At 47.3% G+C, this 15,127-nt stretch overlaps 1 protein-coding gene across 1 annotated transcript in view; it reads right to left on the reverse strand.

Moving 5' to 3' along the window:
* Positions 1–15,127, reverse strand: part of LOC124595383 (proteasome subunit alpha type-7-1) — a 40,699-nt gene that overhangs the window by 12,086 nt on the left and 13,486 nt on the right. The window contains exon 3 of the mRNA XM_047134100.1: positions 2,296–2,409. Within this exon, the coding sequence (XP_046990056.1) occupies positions 2,296–2,409 (114 nt within the window). The remainder of the gene's footprint in view (positions 1–2,295; positions 2,410–15,127) is intronic.

Raw genomic sequence — 15,127 nt, forward strand, 5'->3', positions numbered from 1 at the left:
TACCATAAGTATATCTTCATTCCTTTGCTTACCGTATTACTATGCAACTGAAGGATGTATTTTGTTGACTTTTCATCTTGTCCTTTAATTTACTGATAACCGTCTTATTTCCTTGTAAGCTTCTAAAAAAGATTCATTATTTGCAAATTAAGTTAATAAATCTTATTAATCCCAATAATATTCTCATGTTGCCAATTAACACTGCATAAGTGTAGATTAGCAACACCGAATGATGAACTTCCAATGAATGCAAGCACACTATATAAGCCTTAAGAACCTTTTGCTTTTTAAAAAGAGCTCTTACACCAACCTTTTTTTTCCAAATGAGAATGCACACATTAGTTAGGAAAAAACCAGTATCATGAAAGCAGGCACCATCTCTGTGCTGTTTTATGTTTCTTTACCCCACACATCAAACAGATTTAGGTAGGTGGTTGACTTCCCCATTTTGGTTATTACAATATCATTAAGCTGGATGTAGGTAGAAATCTAACTCCTTCCAGTGCCTCACTCTGACAGAACATGTGTTTATGACAATGATACATAGCCTAATAACAGAGAGGACACATTCAGAGTAGTATCCAAAAATGTTTGTTCACAGTGTATACATAATGAGCAACAGTTTGGAATTTGGATTTCATACCTCATACAGATATATTATAAAATCATGATTACCACTTTCGGAAGAAGAAGGGTGGAGAGGCATGCCCAGATGATGTGAGCTGTCGACATAAGAGACAAGCTCAATCACACTTTACACTGAGCAGCATGTTCAACGTCTGGGTATTAGCTCTTAGCCACAGATTGGCAATTGCCATTAACCCACTGGATAGTTTACTTTGTAGTCATACTGAGGTAGAATATTGCTTAGTGGTTACAGTAAGTTGTTGCTGTCTAGTGTGGCTGCTTTCCCAGCTTGGTGCTTCTGATGGCACAGCAAATGTCACCGACGGAACTGAAATAGGAAGTGTTGGTTGGATGTATTAAGTGAGGCCTTGCAACAATCTGCCTCTTACATTCCTTACATAGCGATTTAGTTGTGTGAATTGCCCATATGGCCTGTCCACAGTCTTCATTTAACACAATCTTCTTGTAAAGCCTTACTGGTGATTTGACCGCACGATCCATTGTGCAACTGCCGGTCCCCGCCACGACAATTCAATCACGTCTGCCACTTAATCACATTTGGCGACCTGACAGCTAGGTTTCAGAGGGAGAGGGTAAACAGTTGCCACCTCATCGGGCTGTGTTGTGTATGTCACACTTTGTCACTGGCAACTGAAGTGTATTTCCTGAGTCATTTTAAAGAATTTTGTGCACTTTCCAGCTGACTTTGAAAGTGGAAATTTCCATCACTGAAACAGAATGTCGTCCTGTAATTTGTGATTCAGGAAACAAGGTTTACAGATTTTGCTGACATCTGCATTTTCTTTTCAGCAACAAAACAAAAAGCAATGCCCCCTCATCAGATGCCCAGTGATACAACCACATGCACTGCAGCAGCTGGATCACCACAGCAAAGTCACCAGTGTGAAAGCAGCCTTAGTCTGAGATAAGACTCTTGGAGGTAGGGGGGGGGGGGGCAGAGGGAGAGGGGGTGAGGGTGGGGGAGAGGGTGGGGGTGAGGGTGAGGGTGGGGGTGGGGGTGAGGGTGAGAGAGAGAGAGAGAGAGAGAGAGAGAGAGAGAGAGAGAGAGAGAGAGAGAGGGGGGGGGGGGGGGAAGAGAGAGAGGGGGAGGGGAACAAGGGGGGGCAGGGGGGGGGGCAGGAACACAAGTGGTGTAGTGGTGGACAATATTCTATCAGCTGTTCCTTATCTCTGAGGACAATGATTTGTAGCCAACGTCCGTCCTCACATAGACTGTGGTTGCAGCCCTGGGTGGTATCATGTAACAAAGGAGGCACAGGTCAGCATATGCGTAAGGAGTGTTTAGCGCGCACAGGATGAGGCACAGGGGAATTGTTTTTGGACAAAGCTGGATGGCATGGTGTCAGTTATCAAAGATTTTGGATGAGAATTCCATTACACTGACAGGTACCCTTGTCATTGCAAATGTGGTGTTTAATGGGCAATAAGCTGTGCAGGAAGCAATGTTTGATTTGAAATGGTTGGCTTCTTTCAAGCTTCCCCATCTTTCTGGATTTTGATTCTGACCTCCACTTCACTAGTTGTTTCACAAGAATTTTTGTATCAACACCAGCAATAAGCACATGTCCCCATTTAATCTCTACTAATGTCTATGCAGTTCCAGAAATTGTGCTATAAATAAGTGATAAGAAGAGAAAAGGCACTTACCTGCAATGTAGCGAGTGATATATTCTAATGTAACAGGATCTTCCACTGTCAACTTATGAGACTGGCACTCAATCTGGGCTCGGTTTATCAGTATTCTAGCATCAGCAGTCAAACCTGTAAAAATATTATTATTATTAATAATAAATGTGTTTATAATAATTACTTTCTGATATACTGGCATGAAAGAAGTTAGTTTTACCATTACACATAATTTAACACATTTAGATAAATGCTGTTGAAAAAACCAAACTGCACTTAGCTGAGTTGGTGCAAGTGAAATGACAATATTAACTTTATACTTAGTTCCTCTTTGGTATCAATGTCAATGAAATGAACTGACAAAAGATTCTGGAGATCAATGGGATCCTTTAGGGAAATCTTCCCTACAGATAGTGATTCCGGCACTGCAAAACTCCGTATTACGACACACAATTGGCAGGGGGGGAAAAAATCCTCCTTAACAATGATCTAACAGAGAATTTCCAATTATGGAACACTATTACTAATGCACTGTTAGTAAATGGAAGGTTAAGAGATGATAAATTGTAGTGAAGCTACTGGGTGATAAAATATGAACTATCCAGGGCAAAATTAGAACAAGAATGGAAAAGGGAGGTGGGAGGGATGGGGGATAGGACTGAGGGAGATAAAATATTAAGACGAATTACAGGGAGGCAGGGAAGGGGGGGTGGGGGTCCCCTATTAACATGGGAATGAGAGATCTACTCCATCTTTCCTGCCTTCTCCAACTAATTCTTTGATCCTTCATCTTTCTTGAAGAAGGAAGATAAAACAGGTTTGCGAATCTAAGAGTAGTTCCTACTGTATTGTATTTTGCCTCCTGAAGGTAAGAAGTAACCAACTATTCTGTCACTATGTTACTGAACAGTTTTCTCAACTGAAGTTTCCTTTTGATAAAATTTAACACATCATCTGTTCACCAATGATTTCTGCTAGACCTCGTCCGTTTGCCTAGCATACAGTTCTGTAGCATTGTGTCAATAACTTTATGATGGATGAGGAAGTGTTAGGACTATGTTATACATGAAACTAAATTAACAAAGAACTGAATGCGTAGTGAAAGAGTCCCAACCCAATTCCAGACAGCAAATGAAAATCATACTTTCAAGGAAATTCAAAATGCTGCTAGGTTCTCAAGCTGCAGTGACTACATTTCCAGGAACATTTCACTGTGGCTGTTGGGCTTTCCAGCACAATAGGTGGGAGACAATAGATGAGGGTGGGAAACGACAGACTAGGACACTGGGTATTTCCCATCTCAGTACACGAAAAGTGGTAGTCCATAATTCAAGGCCAGACAAAAAAAGGTGCTTAATTTTTTCAAGGCCTGGAAGGAAGTACTAGTTTATGCATCTTTCCCATTAGTTATGAGTTGGTTGGTATCACAGGAAAGAATGTCACCGTAAATTTGCTTCAGGAATAACAAGTTATGAAACTGTCTATCTGTTGCAAGATACCAGCACTTTTTGATAACTGCTACTTTCCTGTGGAGATGTGTCTATAATTAAAATGGCTGTAGGGTAACAACTTAAGTCAACCGCAAATACAACTGCCTGCTGGACAAGGATGCATGTACATGTGTGCTAGTCCAAGCACACTTGAGAGTGTGGTAGGATAAATTTGCACCAGCATTAGAACTGTACAAGAAGCTTGATACTTGACTGAATTTTCATTTTGCGTGCTTGTGCAAGCGTTCAAGTGCGTACACCAAGAACAGGGAGGCTTGTGGATGCTTTCACCATGATTTTTTTTTTACATTACATTCTGTGCAAAGGTTGTACTTTAATGTAGAACAAATCAAAGAATACAATACCACATGAAGAAAAAAAGAAAAAGACAGCAATTTATACAGTGAGACATGTTCCGTAGTGTGTCTACTGCAAATAGTTGCTATGGGAATAATATTTTTGTTTCTTTAATCTTTCTTTACTCCACATACTACATTCCCCCCCCCCCCCCCCCCCCTTTTTTTTGCAACACAAGCAAACCGGCTGCCAAAGCCAGCGCATCATCAATTTGAGGTAAACAAACTGACTGACTGACTGACTGACTGACTGACTGAGGGGGGGTTACAGGACTAAACACTACAATGGACAAAACAGGACAAGAAAACCAAAGAGACACGCAAGAAACTGGGAGAGGAGATTAAAAACAAGTAAGCAGATTACCATGGCTGGCTGACCATGAGAATAAAAAAGGAGAAGCCAGCCACTCTGCAACATATTAAAAACCTCCAACCAATAAGTCCTAGGATGGAGGACACAGAGGGAGAAAGGACATGCGTTAAAACTCAGATCAAATGATAAAACTCAACCTCAACAAATAAAACGTAAAACTTAAACTGCTTTTGAGGCATTGTCACCCAACACTAAAGGTAGGGTGCTGGGAAAGTAAAAACCCTGCCACAGAGCGGCTAAAAGTGGGCAGTCCAGCAAGAGGTGGACGACTGTCATTTGAGAGCCACAGCGACGGAGGAGGTAACCATGTGTAAGCCACGTATGGGCAATGTGGAGTCGACAAAGGACAACTGATTCCCTGCGAGAAGCCGGCAGGGAAGACTTTCACACATTCGCAGTCTCCTTAATGACACGCAGTTTGTTGTGCATACTGTTATGCAACTCCATCTCCCAAAGCCAAAAAACCTTGCACCGTAAGACAGAACGCAGGTCAGTTTCAGAGATGCTCACCTCCAGGAGCAATTTCTGTGTAGCCTATTTGGCCAGCCTATCAGCAAGTTCATTACCTGGGATTCCGACGTGTCCTGGGGTCTCACAAAAACCACTGAATGACTGGACTGTGCCACGGCAGAGATGGACTCCTCGATGTTCGCTACCAAAGGATGACTAGGGTAGCACAGGTCGATAGCTTGTAAGCTACTCAGGGAGTCAGACAGAGAAGAAACGACTCACCAGAATAGGAATGGATGCACTGAAGCATACGAGATATGGCCAAAAGCTCTGCAGTGAATACACTGCAGCCAGAGGGCAAGGAATGCTGTTCAATATGGCCTCTGTGGACATTACCATCAGCCATCAAACCATTGGTGTAAACAACTTCAGAGCCCCCGAACACGTCAAGAATCAAGAGGAAGTGACAGCGGAGAGCAGCGGGGTTAACGGAGTCCTTAGGGCCATGCAAAAGATCCAGATGTAGCTTCGGCCGAGGTGCACATCATGGAGGTGTATGTGAATGGACCTCAAGTAGAGATGATATAGGGAAGGACTCCAATTCAGAGAGAAGGGATTGCACGCAAACCACAATTGTGAGCCCTGGCCTGGGCCATCGATGCGGGAGATGAACTGCCAAGGGTGGGAAAAGGAAACGGTCATTTGGATGCTCAGGAGAACTACGAGTGTGTGCAACATAACTGGTGAGCAGTTGTGCACGTCGGATGCGCAATGGAGGGGACTCCAGCCTCCACCAGGAGACTGGTCAAGGGACTCATTCTAAAAGCTCCTGTCGGTAGGTGAACGCCACACTGGTGCACTGGGTCGAGGAAATGCAACACTGAGGGCACCACCGAACCATAAACCAGACTCCCATAGTCAAGGCGGGGTTGAACAAGGGCCCTGTAGAGCTGGAGCAGCATAGAGCGATCTGCACCCCAGTTGGTGTTGCTCAGGCAGCGGAGAGCATTGAGGTGCTGCCCAGCACTCCCGCTTAAGCTGGTGAAGGTGAGGTAGCCAAGTCAATCGGGTGTCTAAAACCAGTCCTACGAATCGATACTCTCCACTACAGTGAGTGGATCGTCATTAAGATAAAGTTCAGGTTCCAGACAAATGGTACGGTGCCAACAGAAGTGTATGACACATGACATTGCGGCTAAAAACTGGAATCCATGGGCTAGAGCCCATGACTGCGCCTTGTGAATGGCTCGCTGTAGGCGCCCCTGAGCAACACCAGTACTGGAGAAGCAATACAAAATGCAGAAGTCATCCACATACAGAGATGGGGAGACCAACGGCCCAACAGCTGCTGCTAGGCTTTTGATGGCCACTAAAAATAGAGATACACTCAATACGGAACCCTGTCAAACACCATTCTCCTAAATAAGGGAGGAACTATGGGAGGCACCAACTTGGACACAGAAAGTATGGAGCAATAGGAAGTTTTGGATAAAAATCAGGAGTGGGCCCCAGAGACCCCACTCATACAATGAGGCAAGCATATGATGTTGCCAGGTTGTGTCGTATGCTTTACGTAAGTCAAAAAAGATAGCAACCAGATGTTGGCGTCTGGAAAAGGTGTTCGGATGGCAGATTCAAGGGACACAAGATTATCAGTGGTAGAGTGGCCCTGGCAGAAGCCGCCCTGACATGAAGCCAGTAGGCCACTTGACTCCAGGACCCAACTCAACCGCTGACACACCATACGTTCCAACGGCTTACAGAGAACGCTGGTGGGGCCAATGGACGGATAGCTATCCAGATCAAGCAGATTTTTACCGGGTTTTAGCACCAGAATGATGGTGCTCTCCTGCCATTGGGGTGGAAAGACTCCATCGCACCAGATCCGGTTGAAGATGATGAGGAGACATCGCTTGTAGTCAGATGAAAGATGTTTAACATCTGACTGTAAATCCGATCCGGCCCAAGAGCTGTGTCGGGGCAATATGCAAGGGCACTGAGGAGCTTCCACTCAGCAAATGGGGTGTTATAGGATTCACTGTGGTGTGTAGTGAATGAGAGGACTTTCCTTTCCATCCGCCATTTGAGGGTGCAAGGGGGGGGGGGGGGGGGGGGGGGGTGTTCTCCGATGCAGAGGCTCGAGCATAGTGCTCAGCAAAGTGCTTGGAACAGCATTTGTGTCGGCAGAGAGCAAGCCATTGATGTTAATGCCAGACACACCTGTTGGGGTCTGGTACCCAAAACAACGTCTGATCTTCATCCAGACTTGGGAAGGTGATGTATGGCACCCAATGGTCGACACGTACCTCTCCCAACACTCCTGTTTCCGTTGTTTCTATGAGCAGGCAAATGCGGGTATGAAGCTGCTTAAAGGCTATTAGGTGCTCTCGAGAAGGGTGCCCCTTATATTGCTGTAGAGCTCGCCAATGCTCTTTAATTGCCTCAGCAAACTTCCGACGACTGCCAAGGGACTGTCTTTTGCTGGGGGCACCCTAGAGAAAGAGGGAATGCATTTTCCGCCACAAAAATTATCATTGTAGTGACCTCCTCAATCAAAACATCGATGGCACCACGTTAGGGAGATTCAACAGTGACAGCAGAGGTGAAGGCTACCCAGCCTGCCTTGTTTAAAGCCCATTTGGGTAGGACTCTGTGGGTATGACACTGGGGGATTGACAGGAAGATGGGGAAGTGGTCACTACCATACCGGTCGTCATGTGCTCTCCAGTGGATAAAGGGGAGGAGTCCTGGGCTGCAAATTGATAAATAAATGGCCAAGTAACTACCATGAGCCACACTGAAATGTGTGGTGGCCCCAGTATTTAACAGGCAGAGGTCGAGTTGGGACAGTAAATTTTCGACATCTCTGCCATGGCCTGTAAGCATGGTGCTACTCTACAAGGGGGTTGTGGGCATTAAATTCCCCCAAAAGTGGGAAAGGTTTAGGGAGTTGATCAATCTGTGCAGCCAATACATTCAGGGGTACGACACCATCTAGAGGGAGATATATGTTGCATATGTTCCTGCATCATCCGTATCCTGACAGCCACAGTTTCAAGAGGAGTTTGAAGGGGCAGAGGTTCACCATATAGCACGTTCATAACATAAACGCAAACTCCAGCTGACACTATTATATTCGCTATGGTTCTTGTACTATCCCCTGTAGTCGCAAAGGGCAGGGGTCCGCACCGCCGGGAAGCAGGTTTCCTGGAAGGCAATGCAGAAATCATGTGTAAAGCTTAATAGTTGCCATAGTTCAGCCAGGTGGTGGAAAAAACCACTGCAATTCCACTGGAGATGATGTGACTGTGAGACTGGGAAGGAATGAAACACTCAATGAGGTAGTCTACGCCTGCTGCCACTGACTTATTTCCTGAAAAGGCTATATCCATTGTGTCTGAGGGTCTGGGGAGATCTAGGTTCTCAGCAGATGCCATAATCTTCACCTCATCCTCAGACGCAGAGCTTGTAGGCAGCAGTGGTGTGGGTGCCATCGCAATTCCCTTGGTCTTGGGGGTCTTCTTTCTGGATTTCTCTCGCTGATCCTTTGGTTTCTCTGGCCAGGAGGGTTTCACTGATTCGGTCTCTGGGACTGACTATGATCATGAAGCCCTACGACCAGCTGCTTTTGGGCATTTCAGCCACTGGTGGGTGTCACCTACCCCACTAGCAGAAACACTTGGGAAGGGAGAGATCCAATGGACTCCTTCCTAGCAAGAGTAGCAGAAGAAGACTTGCGCTTCTCTGGCTGAGAAGTTGCGACTGGTGTCCCTGATGGTTGGGGGGATAGTGCCCCCGAGGCAGGTGGTGCGGGAGCAACAGGGAGGGAAATGACTTCCCACTGTCATGGGGGCAGGTGTAGTCTTCCGACTCTGGGCGCCGACTGGAACTCGCGGAACTGTTCTCGTAGCGGCAGCATAAAAGGAGGTCATAGCCACAGAATGTAGGCACTCAAATTTCCTCTTGGCCTCAATGTAGGTCAATCAGTCCAGGGTCCTGTATTCCAAAATTTTCCTTTCTCGCTGTAAAATCCTGAAGTCTGGTGAGCAAGGGGAACGATGCTCTCCGCAGTTGACACAGATGGGAGGCAGGGCACATGGAGTATTGGGATGGGATGGACGTCTGCAATCTCGACATGTGATGCTGGAAGTACAGCGGGAAGACATATGGCCGAACTTCCAGGACTTAAACCACAGCATTGGGGGAGGGATATATGGCTTGAAATCACAGTGCTAGACCATCACCTTGACCTTCTCGGGTTATGTGCCACCCTTGAAGGCTAAGATGAAGGTACAAGTGGCAACCTGATTATCCCTCGGACCCTGATGGACGTGCCGAACAAAATGAACTCCTCGTCACAGCTCATTATAAGACTGCAAAAGGAGATCCCTGTGGAATATAATACCCTGGGCTATATTTAAGCTCTTATGAGGTGTGATGGTAACGGAAACATCCCCCAGCTTGTCACAAGCGAGTAAAGCCTGTGACTGGGCAGACGATGCCGTTTCTATCAAGACTGACCCTGACCACATTTTGGACAAGCCCCCCCACCTCCCCAAACTTGTCCTCCAAATGCTCTACAAAAAACTGAGGCTTCGTCGAGACAAAAGAGTCCCCATTAGCTCTCGTACATACGGAGTACTGGGGTGAATAAGGTTCGCTCCCATCCTTAGCCTGGTGCTCCTCCCATGGTGTGGCCAGGGAGGGGAACGATTTAGGATCATACTTCCTTGCATTGTACTGAGACTTGGAATGCTTCGAGACTGCTGGCGTTTGATCACTAGCAAGTGATGACGTGGTACATTTCATCAAGTGTCATCCACCCTAATGCCACCCACTCCGACCAGGGACCCTCCTCACAGGCACCACCCAGCTGCAGCAAAGGCCACCTAGCAGGTTGGCCATTGCAGGGAGTCCTGATGCTCCAGGGTAAAGGGCATCTACTCCTTTGCATATGTGGGGAGTTAATGGCACAGGCACCAGCTGAGCGATCCCTGTATTGTCAGGGGGCTACAACCAAAAGGGTACATGGTGGCCCCACCACAACAGACTGGCTGCTGTGCTGGATATGAGGTGCAAAGAATTCCACGATCCTCATTACTGCAGAACACAACACTGCACAGTGGGTGGAGGAAAACGCACCCATGGCGTCCTTGGTCAAGGGAGGGAGGATGAGCGGTACTGCAATGCCATGACGAGAAAGTGGGCTAAAGATCTCAATGCACGATGGACATGATGCGCCATGTAAGGCACCCTTCCCTAATTGGCTCACTCTTCGGGAAAATTTTGAAAAATGTAGGTCAAACCCTGCAAGGGACCATCACATAAAGGCTGAAAGGTGTGAGACTCCTTTTAGTCGCGTCTTACGACAGGCAGGAATACCTCGAGCCTATTCGAACCCCCGGGCCCACCGGGGGAACAGAGGAAGGGATGGAACTGTTAAAAGAATTAGTGGACGAAATCCAGCTAGCTTTTTTGTTATCCCGAAGAGCACAACGACATTTTGCATGCATCTGTTTATAATCAGTGCAGTTTGCCTCCCAATGATGAGGGCTAAAAACACGGAGAGCGCATCTCCGCGCGCAAATTGCATCGCAACATGCCTCAGTCCACCAAGAGACTGGGACATGGCATTGTAAAGAGGAAGTGCAAGGAATGGAACGTTCTGCAGCAGTAAGGATAACATCAGTGAGATATTCCACCTGGTCAACACAACTGGGGAAATCTTGTTCTTCGAAGGTCGCCAGGGAGGAGTAAAGCCACCAGTCTACCTTAGTAAGCTGCCATCTGGGTGTGCACGCAGGTGGGGTAGGAATTAGGAAATGGACAGCACATGGGACATGGTCGTTCGAGTAGGTGTCAGAAAGAACAGACCACTTAAGTCTACGGGCAAGCTGGGCAGTGCAGAAGTATAGGTCCAAATGGGAATAGGTGTGCAAGGAGTTGGAAAGTAATGTGGGCACTCCAGTGTTAAGGCAGAAGAGGTTGAGTTGATTAAGAAGATCAGCCAAGAGGGCACCTCTCTGGCAGGTTCTGGGAGAACCGCACTGGGGATGATGCGCGTTAAAGTCACCGAGTAGCAGAAATGGGTAAGGTAGCTGCCCAACAAGCTAAAGGAAGTTTGCCCTGCTGACATTGAATGATGGACGGATATAAATAGTACAAAGGGAAAACATCAGGTGAGGAAAGGAAAGGTGAACAGCAAAGGCTTGAAGATGGGTAGTCAGGGAGATGGACTGACTAGAACGTCATCCCATATGAGCAACAGGATGCCCCCATGAGATGGAACGCCAACCTCATGGGGAAGGTTAAAATGAACCAGAAAGAAATGTGAAAGTTCAAAACAGTTGTGAGGACACAATTTTGTTTCCTGAAGGCAGAGTACAAGAGAACGCTGCGATGCTAAAAGCAGCCATAAATTTTCTTTGTGGGACCGAAGGCTGCGAACATTCCATTGGAGGAGAGTCATGAGGAGGAAGAAATGAAGGGGTGTCACCTTGAATGTTGCCAAGTGACAGTCTGCGAAGACTCTTTGCTACAGGATACAGAAGCAGGAGGATCCTGCTCCATGAAGTCCACAGTAGCATCAGCTTGCTTGTGCTGTCAGTTTGTAGAGTCCAAAACAGAAAAACGGTTGGTGGTGCGCACCAGTGACACGGAGGCCAACCGGGCTAAGGTATCACGTGGCAACACTGTGTAAGAGGATCTTCGAATCGACAAAGGAGAATACTGTTTGCCTTTGTGGGACTTCTTCGAGCTTTTCCGGTTAGCAGTGGAAGACTCAGGTGTTATTTGGCAGGAGGGACGTAGGAAGTCTTCATAGGAGTACTACTACTGTCCTTTCAAGCCTACTAGTTGTGTAGCTAATAGCTTTGCCCCTTGAAGCAAGAGTTTGATGGCTTGTTGCACAGCTACATGGGGGGATGGCGATGCTACCTTTACACTGGGCGATTTCACAACCTCAGAGCTGAATTTGAGGTCGCATGTCTGTGTGGCCATGTCTTTCATGGAGCGAGAGGTAGCAAGAACAGAACTACGAGTGCCAGACAGGAGAACGCAGGGTTTACGGCTAGCCAATAACTTGCAGGTGACCTGGTAAGGCACTCTTTCCTTGACCCGGATCAAGAAAAATGGGTCAATCCCGAGAGGAGGCAGCATGGCCGCCATTGTAGTTGATACAGCAGGGAGGAGGAGGTGGACAATCGGCCTCATGCGCATCCATACCACAGGTTACACATTTGGCTCACTGTTGACAAGACATTCTAGTGTGGTTGGAATGATGACACTGGTAGAAGCGCATCGAGTTCGGAAAGTATGGTCAGACTGTGATAATTTCATAGCCTGCTTTGATTCTGGACGGAAGCACCACTCTATCAAAGGTGAAAAAAAAGAGTGCGAATGGGCACTAAGGAAGAATACCTTTTTAATCACCCAATGGATGGCAATGACACTCTGATCAGAGAGGTAAGATTGGATTTCGGCCTCAGTCAGACTGTTGAGCACTTGAGCAGTTAGTGTAAATAACACCATGGGAAGAATTCATAGGCCTCAACATGAACAGAATAGAGTTGGCAAGCAGTTGTTGCGCTTGAGACTCAGAAATAGTCCCCAAAAGCAAAGTGCCATTCCGTAAATGAGTGCAGGGTTTCACAGGACCAACAATGGCAGCAACACCTTTCTAATAATAAACGGATTTACCGTTGTGAAGGACTGACCATCTTCAGTACGTGAAATCACGAGAAACCATGGCGCAGCTGGAAGGGTCTTTGAATTGCTAGCCTCATTCTGTTTAGGTTTTGTAGACGTTGATTGTGAAGATGATTGGCTCACTGTGAGAAAATCCCCCACGATTGTCAGCATCTCCAATGGCACGCTCCTTCCAACTGGGGGACCCCCTCATAAGGGGACGAACCTGCCTTAGGTGATTGTTCACACCTCCGGTCACACCTCCCGAACATCTGACAGAGGGTCCAATTGGCGATTTGGGAAGATAGCGGCTCAGGCAATCACCCCTCCCTGGGCCCGACTGGTACCAGGTGGTACGTGTGAACTCTACCTGTTGACCCGGAGCTGTGAATTATGCATTACACACAAAACATCAAAGCGGAGGAAGGATAGAAGGCACACGAAGGAGGAAACAAGGAATGAAATACAGTGTAGAGTATTCCGATATTGATTGTAAAAAATGCAGAATACATTTCCAGAAACAGTCCAGACATGTTCCCAAAGAGAGGGGAAACAGAACAGCAAGAGGATAGACATGCAGCATGGAACGAAAAAGATGCTGCAAAGGCTGGGGCCCTGTGGTAGCCAAGTATGAACCCGCCAAAGAGCGGCAAGCCCCCTGGGTGGCGGGGGCAGGGAGGCTGACGTCGTGAAGACACAAATCAAAGTCTGTAATAAGTTTGTCAATTAGAAGACCCCTACCCATCGAAGTGGCAATCCTCCCCACAGGGGGTAGTGCGCACTGAAGTCCACAAGGAGAAGTTACAGGGGTGGGGAATTGCTGTATTATGAGAGACAGGTCAACATAACGCAGTGGCCTACCTGGAAGGAGGTAGACATTGGAAATGGTGATTGCTGAGGTCACTCGCACACCTACCACCATTGCTTCCAGGTTGGTACAAAGTGAGATCCAGTCACTGAAGACATCGGTGTGAACCAAAGCGCAGGCCCCTACAGAGACTATCCGGGGTCTGGCACAGTTCCTACAGAACACCCGATAACAACAAAACATGGGAGAGTGGTCATTATGGAAGTACATTTCTTGAAGAGCAAGAATTCCACTGGATCATCACGCAGAGAGTGGTTGTCACCAATGAAGTTGTGGTGACATCCGTAAATAAGATGTCAGACTCAGGTTGCGAAGGGTGGGATGGCGCCTCCGGGGGCATTGGGTTGGTTGGTTGGTTGGTTTGTGGGGATTAAAGGGACCAGACTGCTACGGTTATCGGTCCCTTTTTCCAAATACTAAAAACACCCCACAGAGAATAAAAACGATCAACAGAAGAGAAGACAGACGACACAGAACAAGAGAAACTTAGACAAAGACCAGACAAGATGAACTAAAATCACACAGAGTGTGACGGTGGTTGGCCGACCATAGAAACAAAAAAGGAAAAGCCAACCACCAAGAAACACATTAAAACAATCAGACTAAAATCGTAGGCCATAGGCCAGAAGCAGCACAAAAACACACACACTTACATTAAGCGATAAAATCCCCCTGCCTGAATAATACACAAAACTAAGTCCGCTATGGCAGAGTCGTCAGTTAAAAGCGCAGGGAGCGTATCAGGCAGGGCAAAAGCCTGCCTGAGCACAGTTAAAAGGGCGCACTCCAACAGAATATGGACCACAGTCAAGGCCACCCCACAACGACAAAGAGGTGGGTCCTCACGACACAGTAAATAACTGTGTGTCAGTCGGGTGTGGCCAATGCGGAGGGCTCGCATGGATGACCGCCACACAGTCATCGTCTCCTTGATACGACGGAGTTTGTTTGGCATGGGCAGGTTGCGCCATTCAGCGTCCCATAAATCGAAAATTTTGCGACGTAATAGTGCCCGCAAATCAGTCGCCGGGAGGCCAATCTCCAGAGATGGTTTACTGGTGGCCTCTTTCACCAGGTGGTCAACATTTTCATTGCTGGGTATCCCAACATGGCCTGGGGTCCAAACAAAGGCCACAGTTCAGCCACAACGGGCAAGAGTATGCAGGGACACCTGGATAGCCATCACCAGACGAGAACGAGGGAAACACTGGTCGAGAGCTCGTAAACCACTCAGGGAATCGCTACAGATAACGAAGGAGTCAGCTGAGCAGGAGCAGATATACTCTAGGGCACGAAAGATGGCGACCAGCTCAGCAGTGTAAATGCTGCAGCCAGCCGGCAATGAATGTTGTTCGGAATGGTCCCCTAGAGTTAGCGCATAACCGACACGACCAGCAACCATCGAGCCGTCAGTGTAAAACACGTCAGAGCCCTGATACGTGGCTAAGATGGAATAAAAGTGGCGGCGGAAGGCCTCCGGAGGGACTGAGTCCTTCGGGCACTATGCCAATTCGAGCCGAAGGCAAGGGCGAGGCACACACCACGGGGGTGTATACAGAGGGGCCCGGAAAGGAGGTGGAACACGGAAAACCCCTGGCCCGGAGAGAAGCTCTTTGACGCGGACGGCGAT

The sequence above is a fragment of the Schistocerca americana genome, chromosome 2 (assembly GCF_021461395.2).
Source record: "Schistocerca americana isolate TAMUIC-IGC-003095 chromosome 2, iqSchAmer2.1, whole genome shotgun sequence".
NCBI classification, from domain to species: Eukaryota; Metazoa; Arthropoda; class Insecta; order Orthoptera; family Acrididae; genus Schistocerca; species Schistocerca americana.